The 24,789-nt window shown below is 42.9% G+C and overlaps 1 protein-coding gene across 2 annotated transcripts; it reads left to right on the top strand.

Moving 5' to 3' along the window:
- Positions 1-998: 998 nt before the first annotated feature.
- Positions 999-22,001, top strand: LOC115139704 (E3 ubiquitin-protein ligase TRIM36-like). Of its 2 annotated transcripts, none has more exons than XM_029677386.2 (10): positions 999-1,270; positions 8,472-8,712; positions 14,475-14,818; positions 15,205-15,351; positions 15,930-16,025; positions 16,404-16,657; positions 17,332-17,453; positions 19,144-19,452; positions 21,073-21,370; positions 21,644-22,001. In XM_029677386.2, exons 1-10 carry the CDS (start codon positions 1,184-1,186, stop codon positions 21,999-22,001), a joined length of 2,256 nt encoding a protein of 751 aa, XP_029533246.1. In that variant the 5' UTR covers positions 999-1,183. The 2 variants fall into 2 exon arrangements, with proteins under 2 accessions (XP_029533246.1, XP_029533247.1); XM_029677387.2 differs by lacking the exon at positions 999-1,270 and adding an exon at positions 2,914-3,248.
- The last annotated feature ends 2,788 nt before the right edge of the window (positions 22,002-24,789 follow it).

A 24,789-nucleotide genomic window follows, 5' to 3' on the forward strand; every position in this document is an offset into this window, starting at 1 on the left:
TTTCTCTGCTACAAATAAAAAGTATACAGCATCTGACATTGCATGTGACATGGCATGCCATCTCGAAGCCAAGGACGAATTTACTTAAAAGTGACATAATTGTACGAGTAACGCATTTCTTAAGCCCCTTTAAACCAGTAGGTAAATAATGACTCAATAATTGAATGACTCAATCACACAAGCCAGTGCCGCGTGGGGTCCATTATGTGGCTTCATATGGTGCACTGATATTGGTTGTAAGACGTGACATGGGCTTTCAAAGACCTCCGCTTGTTTTTGTGGGGGTTTTTAACCATCCGCCTGAAGCGGCCATCTGGTGATGCCGTCGCGTTGCGTGGAACAAGTGGCATCGCAGCAGTTATGCCCAATTTAATCCTCTCAATCGCTGACCTATTCAATATAATTAACAGGTTTATCATAAATTGCTGACCCATTCAATATAATTAACAGGTTTATCATAAAACGCTAGTCTTAAATTGTTGTTTTCGTTACAGCATGGAATCATTTATTTGAAAGGATATGCTGGAAAGACCACAATAGGCTTTAGCCTCTAAAGACTATTGTTGCTAAAATTGTTAAACAAATTGAACAAAAGAACGCGTAAACCATTAGGCAAAAAGGCTAGCCTGTGTGTTTTCAGATTGTAATGAACTAACATGCAGGCTAAACAACTCTTTATAGGCCTATCATGCATACATGAAGGCACTGTTGAATGCGTAATCAGGTGACTCCAATTTAATTCCTTTAATTTTATTTTAGTAAAATCCATTATATCCCCAAACATCATGATATTAGTATCTGTAGTTTCAAAATAGCCATAGTCTTCATTTGTTGGGTGAAATACAAAGGGCTCAGTTGAAGACATCGCCGATGGTGCTGCTGATGTCTAACTGTGCGGGTAAACGCACGCCTGAGATGTACAGTGAGGGCGGGGTTACGCGTCAAAGATTATTTCTCTTGATAAATCTTACAAAATGTTCTCCTCAAGCAGCTGGGGAATGAATTGTATGCTACTTAGGCTGCTCGATGTACTGAGGATGAAAATGCAACCATATTTCTCCGAATGTTACATTCTCTCTTTGGGAAGCCAATCGATTTTTACAGTATTTGTTAGGCTATTTATTTGTTATTGACCCATTTTGTTAATTATAATCCCTGCATTTTTTCGACATTATACATCATTATGTCGGATACTGCGGATACCGAAGAAAATCAGGATATGTTACCGAGTTTGGTCGAGCAGATAGTCCAGCGAATAACAGCGGGAGAGGTAAGTGAACGTCAGATGTGATTTATGGAAATGAAACATCTGTAGCCTATTGAAGCCACGCTGACATTTTCAGTATGGTGTCAACTAGATCAAGGTGTGTAATCTAGGTGGAGAGGAAGGATGCTCAGGGTTTTGTGCCGTCCTTGGAAGGGGATCAGGGACATAAAGATGTAAAATAAATGTTTTATCTATGCTATCTGAAAGTGTGACTTGAGCAGTTCGTGTGGGGTGCAAGATTCACAAATGTGTTTTTTCTCTCTCCATGAAGTCCTATATTTTAGTGTATCCCCTTTATAGGCTGCAAACAAATGCCCTGATCTCTTATAGTAAGATTATGTAACTCATAAATCAAGATATTGAATTTAAATATATTAATTAGGCTTTGCAGGATACCAAGGGGTTGCATAAAGAATAGAATGCAAAAGCATGCTACATTGCAGTCATTACAAATATTGTAGCCTTTTGAACAAGATGAGTAGGGGAATAGACCAGGCCTATGAACATACATTATTAATGACTATAATTTATGTAAACAGCCTACTCCTACCCATGTAATATTTGCATTTGGGGAGAACTTTATTTGGATGCACCATCCATGTGCAAACATCTTGTGCAAACATGTTTCACTGCTAAACTGGTAGGGTAAGCTTTAGGCTATTTACACAAATTCGCTTAGGCCTACTGTTCAAGCCACTCATAGTCCATGAAGTGCCATATTAATTATCTAAAAATAATAGTGCTATGACTGAATGCACAATCTACACAGATGTCCCAAGTTTTGAGGAAGTGTTCAATTGGCAATGTCCACCAGAGCTGTTGCCAAATAACTGAATGTTTATTTCTCTACCATAAGCCGTCTCCAATGTCGTTTTAGAGAATTTGGCAGTATGTCCAACTGGCCTCACGACCACAGACCACGTGTATGGTGTCGTGTGGACAAGCTGTTTGCTGTTTTGAACAGAGTGGGCAGGCATAAGCTACTGACAATGAACACAATTGCGTTTTTATCAATGTTAAATTTGAACGCACGGAGATACCGTAATGAGATCTTGATGCCCATTGTCGTGCCATTCATCCTCCACCATCACCTCCTGTTTCAACATGATCATGCATGTCGCAAGGATCTCTACACAATTCGTGGAAACTGAAAATGTCTCTACATACTCACCAGACATGTCACCCAGTGAGCATGTTTAGAATGCTCTGGATTTGCGTATGACAGCGTGTTACAGTTCCAGCCAATATCCAGCAACTTTGCATAGTCATTGAAGAGGAGTAGGACAACATCCCACAGGCCACAACCAACAGCCTGATCAACTCTATGCAAAGTTGGCAAATAGTGGTCAATCCAGATACGGATGGGTTTTCTGATCCACGCCCCTACCTTTTTTTTAAGGTATCTGTGACCAACAGATGCTTATCTGTATTCCCAGTCATGTGAAATCCATAGATTAGGGCCGATGAAATTATTTAAAATTGACCGATTTCCTTTTATATGAACTATAAACTCAGAAAAATCTTTGATAATGTTGCATGTATAATTTTGTTCAGTATACAACTAGTAGGCCTAACAGTAACAATTGTGGGAGTGCAACAATATAAGGTCTCTCACTGCAAGCCTCGAGTTTTGGTCCAGTGAAACCTGATCCTTACTGCCCTCCCCGTCTTTTGAATACTCTGGGCTGCCGCATTGTTACTATGGTGATTTCAGTGTCTCCACCCCGCCCCACACAGTTTTGCTGTCCGTCAGTACTTGAAATGCAGCAGCCTTTATTTAGACTGTTGCTGATTCACGACACTCGGTCCCATCCATAGCGTCTTTTCACGGTGTTAGAATTCATTGTCGACTCGACAACGTGATTGCAGGAGTCGGCAACTTCAACATACGTTGGATAAGTTCTAACAAGCTAAACGACGCTAAAAAAATATATATTAATTCATCATGTCTGCAGTCTCGCGACGTAACTCAATTTTGCCGGTAAGTGACAAGTCTGTGTACTAGTTTTAATAATACAAAATTATATGAAATGTCCTCGTGGAACATTAATGATTCATCATTTGCCTTTCCCATTTCAAATGGCGTTGTCGAAATTATATAGGCTAATTCTACAGTAATAATTAACTATAAAATAAGGCATTTGAAGTTTCTGTGCTGCCTATTTTTGAGGGAGAGGCTATACCGACTGGTGCACACATTGATGAAGTATGTCGCGCAGCTAAGAGTTGAGTGGAGACGAATGGATTCGTTTCAGTCAGTCATCCTGATGAGCCCTTCCCAGCAAGCTAGTTTGGCCATGAGGCTGAGAATGTTTCTTTGTTTTAAGCTAAAATGTAGGTGTTGACTGATAAGGGCACTGGATTATGAGCTGTCTTGTTAAATCAAATCAATTTATATAGCCCCTCGTACATCAGCTGATATCTCAAAGTGCTGTACAGAAACCCAGCCTAAAACCCCAAACAGCAAGCAATGCAGGTGTAGAAGCACGGTGACTAGGAAAAACTCCCTAGAAAGGCCAAAACCTAAATGAACAAATGAAGTAGGCAGTGGCATTGTACACATAGCCATAGAAGCACAGTGACATACAGTGCACTCAGAAAGTTTATGACCCCCTTCCCCTTTTCCACATTTTGTTAAGTTACAGCCTTATTCTAAAATAGCTTAAATATTTTTGTTTTTATCAATCTACACACAATACCCCATAATGACAAAGCGAAAAGAGGTTTTTAGAAATATATTTGCAAAAAAAATAATTAAAAACAAAAATACCTTATTTACATAAGTATTCAGACCCTTTTGCTGTGATACTCGAAGTTGAGCTCAAGTGCATCCTGTTTCTATTGATCATCCTTGAGATGTTTCTACAACTTGATTGGAGTTCACCTGTGGTAAATTCCATTAATTGGACATGATTTGGAAAGGCACACACCTGTGCCTAAGGTCCCACAGTTGACAGTGCATGTCAGAGCAAAAACCAAGCCATGAGGTCAAAGGAATTGTCCATAGAGCTCCAAGACAGGATTGTTTGGAATCACCAAGACTCTTCCTAGAGCTGTCTATCCGGCCAAACTGAGCAAAATGGGGGAGAAGGGCCAGGGTCAGGGAGGTGACCAAGAACCCAATGGTCACTCTGAAAGAGTTCCAGAGTTCCTCTGTGGAGATGGAAGAACCTTCCAGAAGGATCACTCCACCAATCAAGCCTTTCTGGTAGAGTGGCCAGACAAAGCATGGTGGTGGCAGCATCTTACTGTAGGGATGTTTTTCAGCGGCAGAGACTGTGAGACTAGTCCGGATCGAGGGAAAGATGAACGAAGCAAAGTACAGAGAGATCCTTGATGAAAACCTGCTCCAGAGTGCTCGGGACCTTAGACTGGGGTGACGGTTCACCTTCCAAAAGGAAAACGACCCTAAACACACAGCCAAGACAATGCAGGAGTGGTTTCGGGATAAGTCTCCGAATGTCTTTGAGTTGCCCAGCCAGAGCGCGGACATGAACCCGATCAAACATCTCTGGAGAGACCTGAAAATAGCTGTCCAGCGACGCTCCCCATCCAACCTGACAAACTCCCCAAATACAGGTGTGCCAAGCTTGTCATACATAAAATGTCTTGAGGCGCTGCCAAAGGTTCTTCAAGAAAGTACTGAGTAAAGGGTCTGAATACTTATGTAAATTATATTTAAGTTTGTATTTTTAATAGATTTGCAAAAAATTCAAAAAACCTGCTTTTGCTTTGTTATTATGGGGTATTGTGTGTAGATTGAGGAGGGGGGGGGGGCAATTTAATCCATTTTAGAAAAAGGCTGTTAACGAAATGTGGAAAAAGTCAAAGGGTCTGAATACTTTCCAAAGGCACCGTATGCCTCTGTGGTCATACTTGTGGCTCTTTGGGGGTGTGGCTTACAGGTAGTTATTTTTGGCCACCCATCCCATGAGTGAATGTCATTCCACTTCAACTGAATGTCATTCCAGTGCACTGCTAGCTATAAATTGTATCTGGTGTTTGAGTGTTTAGGTGTAAAAAACAAAACATTTATTAGGTAAATAATGTCCCATTTGGAACACTGACAAGTAGAGCATTACAGTAGATAGATATATATATCTATCTCAGCTAAAAAAGAAACGTATACCTTTTTCAGGACCTTGTCTTTCAAAGATAATTCATAAAAATCCAAATAACTAAACAGATCTTCATTGTAAAGGGTTTAAACAATGTTTCCCATGCTTATTCAATGAACCATAAACAATTAATGAACATGCACCTGTGGAACGGTCGTTAAGACACTAACAGCTTACAGACAGTAGGCAATTAAAGTCACAGTTACGAAAACTTAGGACACGAAAGAGGACGTTCTACTGACTGAAAAACACCAAAAGAAAGATGCCCAGGGTCCCTGCTCATCTGTGTGAATGTGCCTTAGGCATGATGCTAGGAGGCATGAGGACTGCAGATGTGGCCAGGGCAATAAATTGCAATGTCCGTACTGTGAGATGCATAAGACAGTGCTACAAATAGACAGGACGGACAGCTGATCGTCCTCGCAGTGGCAGACCACGTGTAACAACACCTGTACAGTGTCGGTACATCTGAACATCACACCTGCGGGACAGGTACAGGATGGCAACAAAAACTGCCTGAGTTAGACCAGGAATGCACAATCCCTTCATCAGTGCTCAGACTGTCCGCAATAGTGTGAGAGAGGCTGGACTGAGGGCTTGTAGGCCTGTTGTAAGGCAGGTCCTCACCAGACATCACCGGCAACAATGTCGCCTATGGGCACAAACCCACTGTCGCTGGACCAGACAGGACTGGCAAAAAGTGCTCTTCACTGACGAGTCACGGTTTTGTCTCTCCAGGGGTGATGGTCGGATTTGTGTTTATCGTCGAAGGAATGAGCGTTACACCGAGGCCTGTACTCTGGAGCGGGATCGATTTTGGAGGTGGAGGGTCCGTCATGGTCTGGGGCGGTGTCACAGCATCATTTGGACTGAGGCTTGTTGTCATTGCAGGCAATCTCAATGCTGTGCATTACAGGGAAGACATCCTCCTCCCTCATGTGGTACCCTTCCTGCAGGCTCATCCTGACATGACCCTCCAGCATGACAATGCCACCAGCTATACTGCTCGTTCTGTGCGTGATTTCCTGCAAGACAGGAATGCCAATGTTATGCCATGGCCAGCGAGGAGCCCGGATCTCAATCCCATTCCCCCCAGAAATGTCTGGGAACTTGCAGGTGCCTTGGTGGAAGAGTGGGGTAACCTCTCACAGCAAAAACTGGCAAATCTGGTGCAGTCCATGAGGAGGAGATGCACTGCAGTACTTAATGCAGCTGGTGACCAGATACTTACTGACTTTTGATTTGGACCCCCCTTTGTTCGGGGACAAATTATTCCATTTGTTAGTCACATGTCTGTGGAACTTGTTCATTTTGTGTCTGTTGTTGAATCTTATGTTCATACAAATAGTGATGCATTTTTAAGTTTTCTGAAAACAAATGCTGTTGATAGTGAGAGGACATTTCTTTTTTTGCCTAGTTATATATATCTATATTAAAATGTTTTGCTCATCCCACTTGATTTTTATTTAGAGAAGGATAAGTCTACACAATAAATAACTTTTAATATTGGTATTTGGTACCAGTAACCATCTAGGTTCTCTACTAGTCTATGCTAGGTAAAGCTCCGCCTTATCTCAGCTCACTGGTCACGATAACAACACCCACCTGTAGCACGCGCTCCAGCAGGTATATCTCACTGGTCATCCCCAAAGCCAACACCTTTGGCTGCCTTTCCTTCCAGTTCTCTGCTGCCAGTGACTGGAATGAATTGCAAAAATCGCTGGATAATTACATTTCCCTCACTATCTTTAAACATCAGTTATCTGAGCAGCTAACCGATCGCTGCAGCTGTACATAGTCCATTTGTAAATAGCCCACCCAATCTACCTACCTCATCCCCATATTGTTTTTATTTACCTTGCTGCTCTTTTGCACACAGGTATCACTACTTATACACCATCATCTGCTTATCATCATCTGCTCATCTATCACTCCAGTGTTAACCTGCTAAATTGCAATTACTTTGCTACTATGGCCTATTTATTGCCATACCACCTCATGCCATTTGCACACACTGTATATAGACTTTTTTTTCTTCTATTGTGTTATTGACTGTACGCTTGTTTATTCCATGTGTAACTCTTTTTTGTGTCACACTGCTTTGTTTATCTTGGCCAGGTCGCAGTTGTAAATGAGAACTTGTTCTCAACTAGCCTACCTGGTTAAATAAAGGTGAAATAATAAAAAATAAAAAATTGTCACCGTGATACAGTCTACTGCTCAATGGAGGAGAGTTTGCGCTGCAAGCCGGCTTGCCACAGTAAAGTGAGGGAAGTAGCTTGATAGCGTAGCCAATATCAGGCCAGGGTGACATCTACAGCACATTTATTATAGTGATTTCCACCAAAATAAACAACTAACGTCCACATTTTTATTTAAAAAAAACAATAACTCCAATTTAAAATAATTTCTGAACATGCTCCCAAGGCCGAACTTAGGCAGACAAGTTCCTAATTCTCTCGGAAGTTTCTAGCCACATCTATAAACTAGATAGCTGGGAAGGGTTCATCAGGATGACCGAACCGAATCCGTTCTTCTCCACTCAACTCTCACTGCGCAACATACGTCATCATTTTGGGCACCAGGTGTGTCCATATAGCTTTCCCCTTTGAGGAATTGCTTGCTCTAACCATTTTGCCTCAGCTAACCAACAAGCTGATGCATGAACTTCTTTAACTATGTAAGCTCTACCCTGGTAGGCCAGGCACATTTACAAATGTTACGTGTATGCCCAGTCTCTGTATCAAAACTGGCCTCTTTCAAATGAAATGTTTAAAAAGCGTTTACGTAAGCCTAAGTATGTTACTGTTGACCAGCGTTTCCCAAACTCTGTCCCGGGGACACAAAGGGGTGCATATTTTGAATTTTTCCTTTAGCAATACACAGCTGACTCAAAAAAAATTAACTCCTCATCAAACCAAACTGTGCACCCCTTGGGGTCCCCAGGACCGAGTTTGGCAAAACGCTGTTGTTGCTAGTCTCGTCCACCAGCTGGATCTATCTCTGTTGAACTGGTATGCGGAAGCAATTAGCCTGGGGATATATTTACTGTAGACCTAATATATTAATGTTTGTGTCCACACCAGGTCCCTATCAAGAATATTGAGCGCGAACTAATTTGTCCGATCTGCAAGGAGCTGTTTACACACCCCCTCATCTTGCCCTGTCAGCACAGCGTTTGTCACAAGTGTGTCCGAGAGCTGCTGCTATTGAACCATGAGGATTCTTTCGATGCAGGCTCGGAGTGTTCCCTCCCTGGGAGCCCAGGGCCCCGATCCAGAGTGCCCTCGCCAAGCATGGAGAGGCTGGATAGGCTTGCAAGATCGGGTGCGTTTGGGTTTGGCCATTCTTCATCAAGCCTAAATTGTGACAAGTGATGCAAATCTGGCAACATTACATGCAATTTGCAGTAAAATTTTATGGACATGCCATACCCAGTTTAATCTGTATTTTCCTAGTTATTCTCTGGGTCGTAGAATGAAAGACGACACCACTGACCCCACCCTGTTTAAAATCATAATGTTGGCTGTTCATACTATTTCCTTTAATCTCATTAAGTTTTGAGATGGGTCTTAAGTTTCTTGAACAGAGTATAGAGACTCGACAAGCTTATTCAATTCATCACTTTTGTTCTGTCAAGTTCCATGCCCTTAAAGCATGCACTTCCCAAAAATGTTAAATGATAGGTGTATTGTGGCTATTTTGATTTTGTAATGCCAAGCAATTTCTTAACACGGAATGCCTATCATTTACACCACCTTGATAGGATGACAGGCTTGATTTATGTACACGTGTCGGAACAAAGCACGACTGTCCCACTAAAGCATTTAAAACACTTATGAAATAACTTGTTGGTGGGAGGGGGAGGTTGTCACATTCTTTATTTTGGGGGAAGCTAAGGGAAGCTGAGAGGTCAATGTCTAAATCCAAGGCGCAAACAGCATAGAGTGAGACAAGGCAGTCTTTTACTTAATCATGAACTAGTCCCTGGACACTCCAAAAACACATCTGCGGAACCCACAGCCCAACCAATTCACATTTGCCCGAACCTGAATGTGACCATTCTTCATGTCCAGTAACCATGGTACTTTTGCAGCTGATTTAGTAAACAGTTTTCTTATAAGTACATTGAAGAAATCTTAAAGGACATTATTAACATACTTTTCAGTAAAAGTCTTTAATCTCTGACAGCATTTCACTAAAGGTTTCACCTCTGCTGAATGGATGTCAGACCAGTGGTGATCATGGTGACAACCTGCCTGCGGGGAATGAATGAGGGATTAAATGAACTGAGCCCACTGGGCTATATTTATCTGTCAAGTGCTGTAAAAGCTAACAGGTTTTGTGGAAACTCCTCAATGTTTTCTTGTTTTATTAGGATTCGGACTAGACACATTTTTGTTGTTTTAGAATGTTAAACTCTGTACAGTACCAGTCAAGTTTGGACACACCTAATTCAAGTGTTTTTCTTTATTTTTACTATTTTCTACGTTGTAGAATAATAGTGAAGACATCAAAACTATGAAATAACACTTATGGAATCATGTAGTAAGCAAAAAAGTGTTAAACAAATCAAAATATAATTTATATTTGTGATTCTTCAAAGTAGCCACCCTTTGCCTTGATGACAGCTTTACTCACTCTTGGCATTCTCTCAACCAGCTTCATGAGGAAATCCACTGGAAAGCATTTCACCTTTGAACAGGTGTGCCTTGTTCAAAGTAAATTTGTGGAATTTCTTTCCATCTTAATGCGTTTGAACCAATCAGTTGTGTTGTGACAAGGTAGGGCCATCTTCTGTATACCACCCCTATCTGGTAAAAGACCAAGTCCATATGATGGCAAGAACAGCTCAAATAAGCAAAGAGAAACAACAGTCCATCATTACTTTAAGACATGAAGGTCAGTCAATCTGGAAAATTTCAAGCACTTTGAAAGTTTCTTCAAGTGCAGTTGCAAAAACTAGGAACGCACGATATATCGGTGAGCATATCGGAATCGGCTAACATTAGCTACAAATGCCAGGATTTCGTACTAAGGAAAGCCGTATTGCATGCTCAAAAATGTCCTGGCACAGTAAATGTCCTGTGCCAGGTAATGTCCTGACACATACCGCTGCTGCCATTTCAATGGCATTGGCATATGAAACAGGAACACTCCTAGCTCCATTCGAACAACTGACTCGGAAAATGAGATCAACTGCGTCTGCAGCAGACATGATGCACTCTGTCATGGCATTGAAACGGCAAACAAAACAAAATGGCAAACAAAACAAAACTGCAGACAGATCGTGGGGTTAACTTACAAAAGTACTCGAGACTTTGAACAAGCACTACGGTGGCTTTCTCTCTGAGCCTCTTTACTGTGTCGCCACCATGCTTGATGCTAGGTACAAGGACCGCTACTTCGGCGCAGACAAACAGGGTTTACGTGGAATGTTACATGCATAGCTGGAAAAGATGACAGTGACCGTGCACACCGAGGAAGAGAGGCCACGGATAGACAGAGCTGAAACTTCACTGCTTGACATGCATGATGAAATCCTGGTTGAGAATGAAACGACTGAACAAATGAACAATGAAACAGCACAGGAAGTAAGTGTAAGAAATAGGTTTTGATTATGTTTTACTGGTAATGGGGACATACGTAAATGCCCAAAAAATTGCTTTTTGGTCAGGTGTGTGTGTGTGTGAGACCTTTTTATTTAACTAGGCAAGCCAGTTAAGAACAAATTCTTATTTACAATGACGGCCTACCCCGGCCAATCCCGGATGACACTGGGCCAATTGTGCGCTGCCCTATGGGACTCCCAGTCACGGCCTGATGTGATTACAGCCTGGATTCGAACCAGGGACTGTAGTGATGCCTCTTGCACTGAGATGCAGTGCCTTAGACCACTGTCCGTGTGTGTGTGAACTATTTAACTGTACTAGAATGCTTAAAATGCTGCTAAAATTTGAAATATTGTTATCAGGTTTTTTTGGGGCAAGGAAAATATTGGTATCGGACAAAAATGTAATATTGGTGCATCCCTAGTAGAAACCATCAAGCACTATGATGAAACTGGCTCTCATGAGGACCGCCACAAGTTCATCAGCCTCAGAAATTGCAGCCCAAATAAATGCTTCAGAGTTCAAGTAACAGACACATCTCAACATCAACTGTTCAAAGGAGACTGCATGAATCAGGCCTTCATTGTCGAATTACTGCAACAACAAAAAAACACTACTGAAGGACACCAATAAGAGACTTGCTTGGGCCAAGAAACATGAGCAATGGACATTAGACCGGTGGAAATTTGTCCCTTGATTTGATGAGTCCAAATTTGAGGTCTTTGGTTCCAACTGCCGTGTATTTGTGAGACGCAGAGTAGGTGAACGGATGATCTCCACATGTGTAGTTCCCACCATGAAGCATGGAGGTGTGGGGCTGCTTTGCTTGTGACACTGTCTGTGATTTATTTAGAATTCAAGGCACACTTAGCCATGCTGGTTATCACAGTATTCTGCAGCATTTGTTTACCACTGTTTTTGGTTACTACATGATTCCATGTGTTATTTCATAGTTGTGATGTCTTCACTATTATACTACAATATAGAAAATAGTCATAAAAAAATAATACTCTTGAATGAGTAGGTGTGTCCAAACTTGACTGGTGCTGGAGATATATACGGTTTGAAATCTGTGAATTCACATATGTTTCCACCAAAACCTTTTTTAAGAAGGCCATTTCTTTTAAGCGCCATGTTATTGTGTGTTAGCACTTGTCCACTAATTGGTTGTGCATCAGGTTTAACTACACTTCTGTTAACATACTGTACATGTTAATTGTTGGTCTCACTTCACTTCTTTGTCCATTGCTTGCAGCCACACTGCAGAGAAGGTCGTTTGGGAGGAGAGGTAGACACGCGTTCCATTTTTTGAATAGCTGTAGTAGTGAGTACAGTGTTACTAGATCCCTTGTGAACCCCAACTTAACTGTTACTCTACTGTATGTAACCACACAACTGACAATAGGCCCCTGTTGCCTTTATGTAGCTGATTTGGTAGACGTGGCATTCTAGCTTTTTAAAAAGTCTACTGAGCGAAGTCGCAAATGTATAGTATGTCCCACCAATTTGTCTGCATTTGGTGTTTTGTTCCATTTTTCAAGCCTGGTGCTTTCAGGCTTTTGTGTTCTGCTTTCAACACGTGCATGTCTTACAAAGTAGGTTGGAGAATGAGTGTGTGAGCTACAGCTCTGGGCGGGATGTGAGTCACCAGAGAGTGGAGAGGAGAGAAGTGAAATGGCTCAGGAAGTTACCTAGGAGTTGGGTTTAAAGTGGAATTTCTTAATGCCTGGACAAATGAATAGCGGTTCTCCCCTCCCTGTAGCCTCGGAAATATCCAGTACCTTGTCGGGGCGGCAGGTAGCCTAGTTGGGCCAGTAAAAATCTGTCATTCTGCCCCTGAACAAGGTAGTTAACCACTGTTCCTAGGCCATCATTGTAAATAAGAATTTGTTCTTTACTGACTTGCCTAGTTAAATAATAATAAAGAAATAAATTACTTTTAGAAGAGGCAGGGAACCTATTTCTATGTTACAAAACAAAATATTATATTTTGTTTAAACATTCCAAGATTGTCTAGACTATACTGCCTCAAATTTCAGTCTCACTCCTACTGACAGGCTTGCTCCAGAATATTTTTTTTTTGCACCACATTTCAGTTATAGAAAATGCTTTAGACGCTCATGTGTTTGTAGAGATTGGCATGTGCGCCATGAGCAATGTTCTTATCATTTGATGGGAGAAGACCCTAGAGCACAATGCTTTAGCAGACATTATTTATTTATTTTACATTGAAGTGCTCAGTAGATGTTTTAAAAAATGGTATGCCATGATAATTATGCATCTGAACAACTCCTTAAAATGGCACCAGAATTATTTAAGTCGGGATACAAAACAGTTGTGTCCCTTTTTCGTAGAGGTTAAGTCTTGCACCCTAAGGCTTTCAGTCTAAAAGCCATTCATCTTGACAGTATATTTTTCAAGTAAAAAGATAAAGGAGTTAAAAACGTGTTGGGAAGATTTAACTCCTCTTTAAATGTATATTCTTACCTTGTACAGCATTTGGTTTATTCACATACCCCTGGCAAGATAGCCTGCACCCATTTTGTAATGCAGTCCTGGTTATGGCGATTGGGCTGTGTCGCATTGTGATGACTCAAACCATGTTGTTAATGATGTGGTTCTGTAGGAAGCGTACCCCCTGCCAGAATGGCCTTGCGATGACTTGTCAGTTTCTGCCCTGAGCTCTTTCCACTGCAGCAGCAGTCAACGTGCCTCAGCCTGCTACCGTACACCTTGCTGCAGACACGCTGCAACACCCACCCTCCCCGACCAGCACACCCACCTAGCCTAAGTACACTGTCCTTTTAATCCCTGACCTCTCCCATCCGCTTCAGGCCAGGACACTTGGCCCCCACCTCATCAACTTCCATCCCAAGACCGTCCAAAACGCCAAGCCTGCTCACTCACTACTCCATCAGCACCCTCAGTCTCCCATCGCTATATACCGTCACACACATTGACAGACATGTTTGTCACACACGCTTGCTTTGTGTCCACCGCATGTCTGTGTGCTTGCCATTTTCCTACATTCAGTGCACAATGTTCTGCTGCCTGCCTCCATCGTGTGTGTTTGTGAGAGTGTTAGGATATATTGAACTGGACAAATCATTTAAAAAATGAATTTCCTCTGCAGGTAGCCATTTTGCTGGAAATCGATATTACACTCGCTTACCCTTAAGTTGATTTGAGTTGATATTTTGGTTCCATTTTAGTGGGTTTCCCACCTTTTTACTTTGCACCTGATTTGCAATTAATTTAACGTGAATCTGTTATGTGTCCAGGTCACTGTAAACACGCTCTTCCTATCTCTTGTGGTATCCATCTATGTTGTGTGAGAGACCAAGTAGTATGAGCTTTCCGAGAAGGATCCGTGATTGTTTCTGTAGGACACTGTGTGTGTGTGTGTGCTTGTCTGTGCAGGCCCACCCTTAGTTTGTGTGATTAGCACTCTAATGGCCGTTCTGTCTGTTGTATCAGGCTCTATGTCCTCACCAGGATGGAGACGTGGCTCTGTGACCCCCCGCATCACCACTTTCCCATGCCCGGGTTGCCAACACGACGTGAACCTGGGCGAGCGGGGCATGAGCATGCTCTTCCGGAACTTCACCCTGGAGAGCATCGTGGAGCGCTACCGGCAGGCGGCCCGTGCTGCTGTTGCGATCATGTGCAACATGTGCAAGCCGCCCCAGCAGGAGGCTACCAAGAGCTGCATGGATTGCAAGGCCAGCTACTGCAATGAGTGCTTCAAGTTCCACCACCCCTGGGGCACCCCCAAAGCCCAGCACGAATACGTGGGTCCCACCATGAACTTTAGGCCCAAGGTAGACACAATTTACCACCTCGGGGGGTGGGGGGGGGGGGGGGACCATGTTGCTCTGCAGTTGATTTTAGATTGCAGGGATCAGCTCATGTCATTGATGGTGTTGATTGCGTTAATGATGCTGCCTTCAGAGATATTGGTTTAATTTCAGAGATGTTGGTTTAATTATCTCTGCTTTTCTTTGTGCTTCTGCAATCCAGTGAAACTTGCTGGTTGTGGGAGATACCTGTTCAGTGCTAACAAATAGAAAGAGGATTGAAAGGAGAGAGAATGTATTGACAAACTTTTTGGGGGGGCTACCCCTTTGTGACATTTTGCATATGTGGTGTGACGAGTTTGCGATTTTTAAAATGACCACTAATCCAATGTGTGCTCATGGCCATCCAGGTGCTGATGTGTCCGGAGCATGAGATGGAGAAGGTCAACATGTACTGTGAGGTGTGCCGGCGTCCAGTCTGTCACCTGTGCAAGCTGGGAGGCTCCCACGCCAACCACAAAGTCACAACCATGAGCAGCGCCTACAAGATCCTCAAGGTACTTTATGACAATAACGATGTCTCCAACCATTCACTTGACTTGAGCAGAACAATCTGATTTATTTACCAGGAAGCAAACGGGGAGTGAACTACCTGAATTTGTCCCCAAAAAATAAATCTGTTTTTCACAGCAAAATGTTTTCTGTTGCAAAATGTTTTACTACGGTGTGTACTAATGAATACAACCCAGGACAAAAAGAGTGTTATAGTTTGGAAGTTGTTTACCCAACTGGCCAGTGACGCCGTTGTTTCTCAGCCCCCTAATGAAATATTGATCAGTTACCTGTACTAAGTGGCACGCGTCCACATGATCAGTTTTCCTTTGTGAGCAGTGTAATCGACACGTGTGGTCATCCACAACAAGCAAACCTTGTCTACCCCGCTGAGACAGAGGTCAATCAGCCACTGAAAGCATAGGGACAGAGGACTCCGTGTCCTCTGGCTGTAATCTAAAAGGCCTGTCTGTGGACACGGGCACCGGGCCGGACTCATCCATATTTAATGCAATCATTTGTATCTTATGTTCTATCTATTGAGCATTTCTGCTAATCTTCTTTGTTGTTATTATACCAACAGGAGAAGCTATCAAAGGCTATCCATTACTTAATCAGCAAAGAGGACCAAGTGAAGACTCAGATTTCCCACCTGGAGGTGTTGATCAATGAAACCGAGGCAAGTAGCTGTGTTGACAGAGTTAAACTAGTCCTGTGTTGTCTGTTATGTCCAATAACAAAGGGACATTCTGTCTGCCCTGAGAAGGAAGGTCACTTATTCAAATGCATATAAAGGCATAAACAAAGGAACGTATACTATTTCACATGAATTCCACTGCAGAAGCGTTTGCTCATCTGTACTGGGTTATGTCTTTTGTCCCTGTCTTGTCTTCATTTAATTTGTCCCAGATCCGTTTGTGCTATCATTCCAACTCCTTGTCATGTCAAACTCTTCGGCATGATGTGCCATGATTGCACAAACACTGGTCCATAGGCTACTTCTATGCAGTTGTAGGTTTCAATGAATTGTCGTGCAACATTTCTCTTACTTCTACAGGAGAAAGGCCAGTTGGTGGAGCGTCGGACCGACGAGAACTTTGAGCGACTGTTCGAGACCCTCCAGGAGAGGAAGTTTGAGATGCTGCGGTCCATCGAGCAGTCGAGGACGCGGCGTCTGGACCAGCTTCGGGGCCAGGTGGACGAGTACCAGGGCATGTTGGAGAACAGCGGCCTGGTGGGTTATGCCCAGGAGGTTCTCAAGGAGACGGACCAGTCCTGCTTTGTTCAGACTGCCAAGCAGCTGCACACCAGGTCAGCCTCTCTCCAGCCGTGTCTGCCACTTCCAGTCCCAGCACATTTCCCTGTTCTGGATAGTATACAGTAGACACTGTCACCCAAAGGTTCCCGTCATCAGTTGTGGGTAAAGGCTATTGTCTAATGGTGATATAATACCATTGTTTATAAAAGGGCAGTAATTCGATTGGCCTCCATTCTTAATAAACAAAGGGCCCATTTTCAACCTTTTTATTACAGGCCATAACGGCTATTTGATCATGGTGACTATTGCCATGGTCATTTCCCTGTGGCAACTCTGGACCTCTAGGTTTGTGATTGGGATTTGGCCCCTGTTATTTTAGTGCTGGAGAATTCAATCAGCTTATGTGGGTGTGGTGAGTGTGCCAGAGATCCGGTCAGCCATTGGTGTGGCTGGCCAGGTACCTTTTCCAAGTGAGAGATTGGAACGACAAAACCTTGTTTACTTTCCCCATGTCTCGCTCTAGCTCTATAATCCTGCTTATTGATTTCCATTAGTCAAAAAGCAGCTTGAGGACTTTATTCACGCTTTTACTTTTAGGAACGCTGTTACATTAATACACACACGTGTTTCCCACACTCTATTATCTTGCCCAGGAGATGATTTCCATTCTGCTCTGATGGAATGGCTTCTTGGTAGTGTTCACCATTTTGTGTCCTTTCACTCCCAGGATCGCGAAATCCACTGAGTCTCTGAAGACATTCCACCCTGTGGCCGACCCCTCCTTTGATGAGTTTGTGCTGGACACTTCCAGAGAGGAGACCCTGCTGAAGGAGCTTTGTTTTGGTGGAGGTAAGACTCCCCCCCCCCCCCCCCCCCCTGAACAATGTAATGAAATCCTAAAACTCAATTTGTTGACACAATTCTCATCTGTCCCACACTTAGTCACCTCAACCTGTTGGTCACTTACACCTCCTTCTGAGCTCTGCTCTCTGTTTAAGATGCCGACCACCAGAAGCCCTTTAATTGAATACGCCGGTTACACTCCTGATATACACGCAGGGATTTTGGCACTGAGAGCAGTGCAGGGCTTTTTCTGGTCCACTGCTTTGCATACTCTCACGTCCCTTTGCCCCGATTTAAAGAAAAGGGCATTGTGAGGCGGGCTGGATATAATTGTCTGCCATGAAATGGAACTGATTTTGATTTTCTGCATATTAAGTAGGAGTGTAACCCAGGAAGTAAGCAGAAGGGTATTCATAGACTGTCATCTACCTGTGGCTGTGTCCTTAGAATGAGCTCCAGCCATTCTCCCTCCTGCTAGAAGTATTACTGACCATAAAGGGCTCTGCTCTGTCGATCCATAGTGGTTCATGAAAGGGTCATATGAAACAACTGTATGTTGCTTACATATTAGAAATGCGTCCAAGTAATCCATTTTCCCTCTCTTGCGGGGAAAGCTGCTTGAAAGCCCTTGAAAGGAAGGCCATTGATTGATGTGGTTAATCTAAATGGCAGGGGAGAGACAGGAGGGTAATGATGCACTCTGTCTGAGAGGAGGAAGCTCTAAGAATTGATGCCTAGCAGTAATTGAATTGACGGTAGACATGAAAAGAGCAGAGGATGCAAAACTGTCTCCAATTTAACAAATGTCTGGTAGTCCTCATCAACAAGGTTCACAGTGCCTGTAGGGTGGGGATCTGAGGATGGGACAGTGACAACCAAGGACACCTCCCACAAATATTCCCCCAAGAGTCGATGTGTAACTTCAACTCTGCTCATCAAGTTGTCATTATAATGCCATTCTGGAGTCTTCTACACTCACAATGGCTCCATATTTGTGTCCCACTAGTTGAACCATAAAGACATTGTGTTGTGTGCGTTCTCCCTTACTAAACCAGCCCCTCCAGAGACTGCAGTATGGTCTGAACTCACAGCCAGTAAGAAGGAAGTTGATGTCTCTGTTTAGTCGGTCTCTCCCTCCCGTCCCGGCTGTAGCCTGAAAAATAGGTTGTTTCTCTGAGAATAGCTGTGCTCTCGGGCCGGGTGCCGGCTGGGTTTGCAGGCTGCCCAGTTCCATCTGCGGCACCCTCCTCAGCCCTGATCCGATTCTATGGGACCCTAGCTGGATCCGGCTGCTACTGTTTGTGACGGGAAGCTATCCGCAGTGAGCGGGGGGGGGGAGTGAGCGAGAGAGGGTTTTGCATAGTGCTTTTCCTGGCAATGTCGGTGCATTAATGAAACCTTTTCATTAATAAGAGCTTCTCTTATTTTTCCTATCCATTGTCTGTCTATATTCTGTACTGTCTGTCTATGAGTTCAGTCTCATCGCTGGTCGACTCCATGCCCTTAAATAAACTTATGCTATTACATAAACCAAGTTTAGGGTTCTTATCATTTTATTTTTCTATATTTCTTGAATAACCAATACATAGTAGTTTGTCAATTAGAGAAAAACATATGAATTGGCTGCAGACAAATTACACTTTAAACTGACCCCTCCCTCTGCCATTTACATTTTTCTCCTCCCCTCCCTCTCCAGTCCCTGACCCTCCCATCATCGATCTGTCCTGCAGTCGCGTCTACAACGAAGGCCTGGTGTGCTGGCAGTTGGCTGAGGATACCCTGGCCACAGACCACCAGGTGCTTGAGTACAGGAAGCTGGATGTTGAGCAGGACGAGGAGGAGGGCGGCAGCCGCTGGCGCCCCACAGTCCCGGTGTACGGCCCCAGCACAGTGGTGTGCGACCTGGAGGCCAACAGCCTCTACTCGTTCAGAGTACGCAGCTGCCGCAACTCCTTCTACAGCCCCTACAGCCCAGAAGTCACCTTCCACACACCACCTGCTCCAGGTAGGCACCAGGCACTGATGTCATACACACACACACACACACACCAAACACTGATTATGATGATGTCATATGTGTATGGTTGGCACTGATGAAGAGAGAGGTGGCCCTGGGCCCTTAACCAAAACAGTGACAGACTAATCATTTCAAGCTCTACTGGAGTAAATTCTCTGCAATAATTTAACAATGATTCAATTCCATTTTTCAAATGTAGGAACTAGGAAAAACTAGTATACTGTACTGGGCTCTATAGCAATAATCTCTACTAGGCAGCCCTGAAAGTTGCATGCTAATTATCCTAATTACAAAGAAATGCGTCTTATTTTCAGTCTTACGTTGGCATCCCGCCTGTGTTGGGCTTTGGGGCTGAAGTTAAGCTTTTTTTTTCTTCTGTATTTAGCAGTCGGATCCACGGAAGATTACAAATTGACAGACGCTCGACTGTTTCAAAGTGAACTGTGTGGATAAAATACAGTTGACTCTTAGAAAGCGACGGTGGGTCGGTCAGTCATGTATAATTTCTGCGACCCATCTCCTTTTGTTGAATCGCAGAAACACTTGCCTTTTTGAAATATTTTTTAAATTTTCTTCAGACCGACTGGGCAGAGTTGAGATGCAGCTGAGGTCCAGAGTTACAGTTCATCTGTTTACAATATTCAAAGCCTCTGTTTCTGACTCCGATGGTTCTAAGCACTCTGAATAGCAATCACATGCCATCTGTAGATCACTCTAGGGGTCAATATCACTTTAATTCCTCAACAGTCTACTGAATTGGAGCCCCCATGCATATAGACAATGGCTGATCCATTAGGATTTCATTGAGTGTTTATCCTCCCCTGGCTCATTAGTTTGCCGTAAACTGAGGCTGGGCCCACTGTAGATGGGAGCCCACATTCCTTTGCCCGGACTGTGGGTACATGTAGCAGTGGGATGCACAGTGCGTTAGTAATGAGATGGAATTCTGGGTCAACGCTGGCCTCAGACAGACATTACAGTAGCTTCAACACGCCTCCTATCACAACAACAGTCAGTGTAGGCGTAGACTTGAATCATTGCTGTATGACCATACATTTATCATTTTTCTTATACTTTTTAATGAAGTTTATCTTAAGGATGACTCCATTCAATTAAGTTTGTGCCGTTCACACAACAAAGGCTAAAGGGGTAAACGGCTAGTATTTTTGCCCTTGTTTTTAAGGGATCGTCATGAATTAATGCGAATAAAGTCATCTCATACCATGGAGACAAAATGCAATGGTTCAATGCACAGGCATAATTATTTTACTTAAGTTCATAGTAATTATTGCCTTTGGCGCTGTAACTATTTTTGGAATATTTTTATGTTCAGCAGCAGATGTGGCCTAGAAAATAATTTATATAGACCTTATTTGATAAATAAGAAACCAAGCATTGTTGTGTATATCTTCACATCTGAAAATGTATCGTTTTGGAAATTTGTTAAATTCCTTAAGTTGGTTTCATTACTTGAACATCTTTATAATGGCGCCCCCATGTGACACTTTATGAAAGTCCACCTTTTCCCTGTCATCCAAAGATGATGTGAAATCCTATCTGCCGGCTGATGCTGTTCCTTTTGTAATCATTGCTCTCTCTCGCCTGTAGTGTTTGGCTTCCTGTTCAATGACAAGTGCGGCTTCAGCTCGGAGCGGCTGACGTTGAGTAAGCTGCGTGACTCGGTGGAGAGTGCGGCCGGCATGGCCTTCCTGCTGGCTGCTGAACGCGTGCAGACAGGCAGCTACATGGGCCTGGACTACATCATCGGTGACACCGGCATCTCTCAGGGCAGACACTACTGGGCCTTCCGCGTGGAGCCCCATTCCTACTTAGTCAAGGTGGGCGTGGCCTCTGATTCCAAGCTGCTGGAGTGGATCCACAACCCCCGGGACACTAGTAGCCCCAGGTAAACCCCACTTCCTCAGTCTTACTCTATTACTCACTAAGGATCAGGCCTGAGTCCCAAAGAAGCCTGTGCTGTAAAAAGCATTAACCTGTTAAGGGCTAACTCACGGACCAGGCCTTAGTTTCTCAACAATTCATAAAAATATTTATTACCTACTTTGTTGGTTTACTATTATGTATATTTTAACAGGCTTCCAGATAATTATGGTGCGTCAGAGTATAGTTGAATGTGTTGCAATTGTAGGCTGATTTCTCTTATCTCTTCCAACTCCAGGTACGACCACGACAGTGGGCACGACAGTGGCAGCGAGGACACGTGCTACGACCTGTCCCAGCCCTTCACCCTGCTCACCGTGGGCATGGGCAAAGTGTTCATCCCCAAAGCATCTATCTCCTCCGCCACCGCCGGCAATGACCACGGCAACCGGGTGCTGCCCATGCCCCAGCGCATTGGCGTGTACCTGGACTACGAGGCGGGCCGTGTCTACTTCTACGATGCAAACACCATGAGATGCCTTTACGAGCGGCAGGTGGACTGCACCGGTACCATGTATCCCGCGTTTGGCCTCATGGGTAGTGGCAAGGTCCATCTAGAGGAGTTCATCGCAGCAAAGCGACTGTCGTATATGTGAGATGTTGGGCCTTCCACACACCAAAGTCTCTCTCGCACTCTCAACACTTGCCTTTGAGCTCATGTTTCTCTCTCTCCTTTCAGTCAGGTATATTTTTTGGGTGATTTTGTTTGTGTGTGTATGTACACACTTTCAGTTGATTATCATCATGCCATTTCTTTGTTTTAATGAACAGCTATTTATATTGTACTACTAAGTCCAGTAAAATGTAGCCAAGTGAAACCCGAAGAGACTTGCAGCTAGTCCCACTCCTGTGCCTTTCATGATAAATAGGTAATCTAGCGAATGCTGTAATTTGTCTAATTATAACTGTGCAAAACAGGCTAGGTTAGTCATCAGTTACAAAGGTGAGAGAGTGTATCTAAGTTGCAAGGACCCCTCGGTTGAGAAACATCCCTACCAAAAACTGAGACAAAACGTATACCTAATCAATGTCCTTTGATAAGACTCACGGTCAACACCAGTTGGGTAGACCGCATTTTTGAATTTGGACACATTCTCACAGGTGTTTATTTAAAAGACTACCACACCTTTCACATATTCGCTCACAACCTACTGACTACTACAAAGCAGAGCACATTTATCTGAAATGTAAACACTAGGCATTCACAAACTTGAGTTCTGCGTGTGCAACTCAGACTTCCCATGTAAATCATGGTGTCAACTTTTGGAATTGTGAGTTGACACAGGCCGATCTCAAGTTAAAATTACAGCCAGTTGTTACACAAGTTGTTGATTTGGTTCTTGAGAATCAAGAGGATGCAGCGTTTCAGAACATTTTAGATAGAAAATATATTATGCAAATCGACCAAATTCTCTGTCCTCTAGAAAAGGGTGTCATTTTGACTCTACATTACTTTTATCTCGTTTCACCATACTGAATACACCCCTGGTCAGCTTTGGCTTTCCTACATGGGTTTCTGGACAGGACGATCTGTAGATCCAGTCATGTTTGTGTTTTGTTGAGGGTAAGGGTAATCGGTTTGTGTTTACTCAGGTTTGTGGCCTGTGGGCCTTATGCTACCTACCTCCTATCGGCCCTGGAAATCCCTTTAAAACTATACCTTCCTACTCGGAACAGGACTAAACTTTCCTTTGCAGCTTCCATAAATACATTACAATTTTATTTTACCGTAATATATCAGCCTTTAAGATTGTTCATATCCAATAATAAACTGGAATTAACATTTTTTTCTTAATTTTAACATCCATGTACATATCTAGTGTGACATTTTCTGTCAAATAAAATCTAGATCTGCATCTGCTGTGACGTTTCTCAAGGCTTAATAGAAACTTGAGACATTTGGGCAGTTGGTGGAAAATTGTAATTGGACCGAGATGTAATCACGCCTGACTGAATTTGTGAAGTGAGCAATTTAAAACTGAACATACACATCCCCCTTTCTGAGTTTTGATGTGTTTAGGTCCATTTGAGTGTAGCGTTTCCTAGAATATGTGGTGTTCTTTTGTTGCTTATCTGAATCCTATAAGGTCATGTTGCGTAACAACATAATCTGTAGTTTTAAACTGAATTCCTATTTACTTTAGAATTGGTGTGCATCATTTAGAGTAATTCTCTACCATTCCTTTTAGGGCACAACACCTCTACCATTCCTTTTAGGGCACAACACCTCTACCTGTTCATTTTGGAATGACTGACACACCTTTAAAAAGTCTATGCACTTAATTAACAGGTTCAGGGTTGTTTATTCATCACAGAATGCATTATTATATACAGAACAAACTGAATGTCTCTTAGATTAGGTGTTTGTTAATTTGCTTATCTTGAGTCAAGTCACTGGTGGCCACAGCAGCTGTGTCTTTCAGGGTCGATGTATGGTAGAGGTTTACTATATAGTGTGTATATTTTAGCGACATATCACGGCTAATTTTAGAAAAGGGAATCGTATGGCTTTCAGTAGTACGTTAGACCAAATATTCTGCAGACTCTCAATCAAATGGTTCAAGCTAGCACTTTAAACTGTCGCATATATGCCTCTCGGCTGTGCAGGTCTGTATGAATTGGTGTGCAATATTACGTAGAATGCAGGAAATAGGCCTATTGTTTTCTCCTGTAAGTAATGGGATGTGATGTTTGCTTTCTGTGAGTATAATGCTTTAATGAACATGAAGCTTTGTTGGTCATCAAATTCTTGAAATACTACGCTTTTTAAAATGTTTAATTTGCTGTTTGTGGATTTGTATGAAATAAACTAGTGTGTTTTAAAACAATTGTTTTCTATTTGTAGGTGTGTGTGTGTGTGTATTTATACCTAATTGTTTTCACTTTGAATATGGTTTTGCAAACAGAAAATGCCAAATGCTGATAATCCATGTCCCCATATCACTATTGGGATAGCAGGGCATGGAAAACTGGAAAATTTTAAGAAATGCATACACACAGACTCTTCCCAAAGCCATGTACCTTTTCTCCTCCCCTCAGACCACGATCCACCCATCATCATTAGACAGCAAGTGACGCTACTGCCTCTACAGATAAGGTAAGATTATCTACCCTTGCAAAAAAGTCCTAAAGACCTACACAGTTACTAAACAAAGGCAACAATTCCTGCAGGAATCCTGTATAATTGAATAAATTCTTTGATAGGACACCTGCTTAATTGGCCTTATCCTGCAGGAATTTAAAAGATCCTGCACATCCTGGCCCAAAAAATTACATGATATTCCTACAGAATCAGCTTAATTCTTTCAGGAGAATTGTGCAAATTGAGATGTCTTAACAGTGTTTTGAGTAATGTTGTCGTTGAAAACAGTAGTTGGTACCAGA

Source organism: Oncorhynchus nerka, linkage group LG13 (genome assembly GCF_034236695.1).
Source record: "Oncorhynchus nerka isolate Pitt River linkage group LG13, Oner_Uvic_2.0, whole genome shotgun sequence".
Lineage (NCBI taxonomy): Eukaryota > Metazoa > Chordata > Actinopteri > Salmoniformes > Salmonidae > Oncorhynchus > Oncorhynchus nerka.

Coding starts and splice junctions, on each gene's coding strand:
- LOC115139704 (XM_029677386.2), top strand. CDS start 1,184: ATGTCGGATACTGCGGATACCGAAGAAAATCAGGATATGTTACCGAGT. Junction 14,819..15,204: donor CCATGAACTTTAGGCCCAAG/GTAGACACAATT, acceptor ATGGCCATCCAG/GTGCTGATGTGTCCGGAGCA. Junction 19,453..21,072: donor CCACACACCACCTGCTCCAG/GTAGGCACCAGG, acceptor TCTCGCCTGTAG/TGTTTGGCTTCCTGTTCAAT.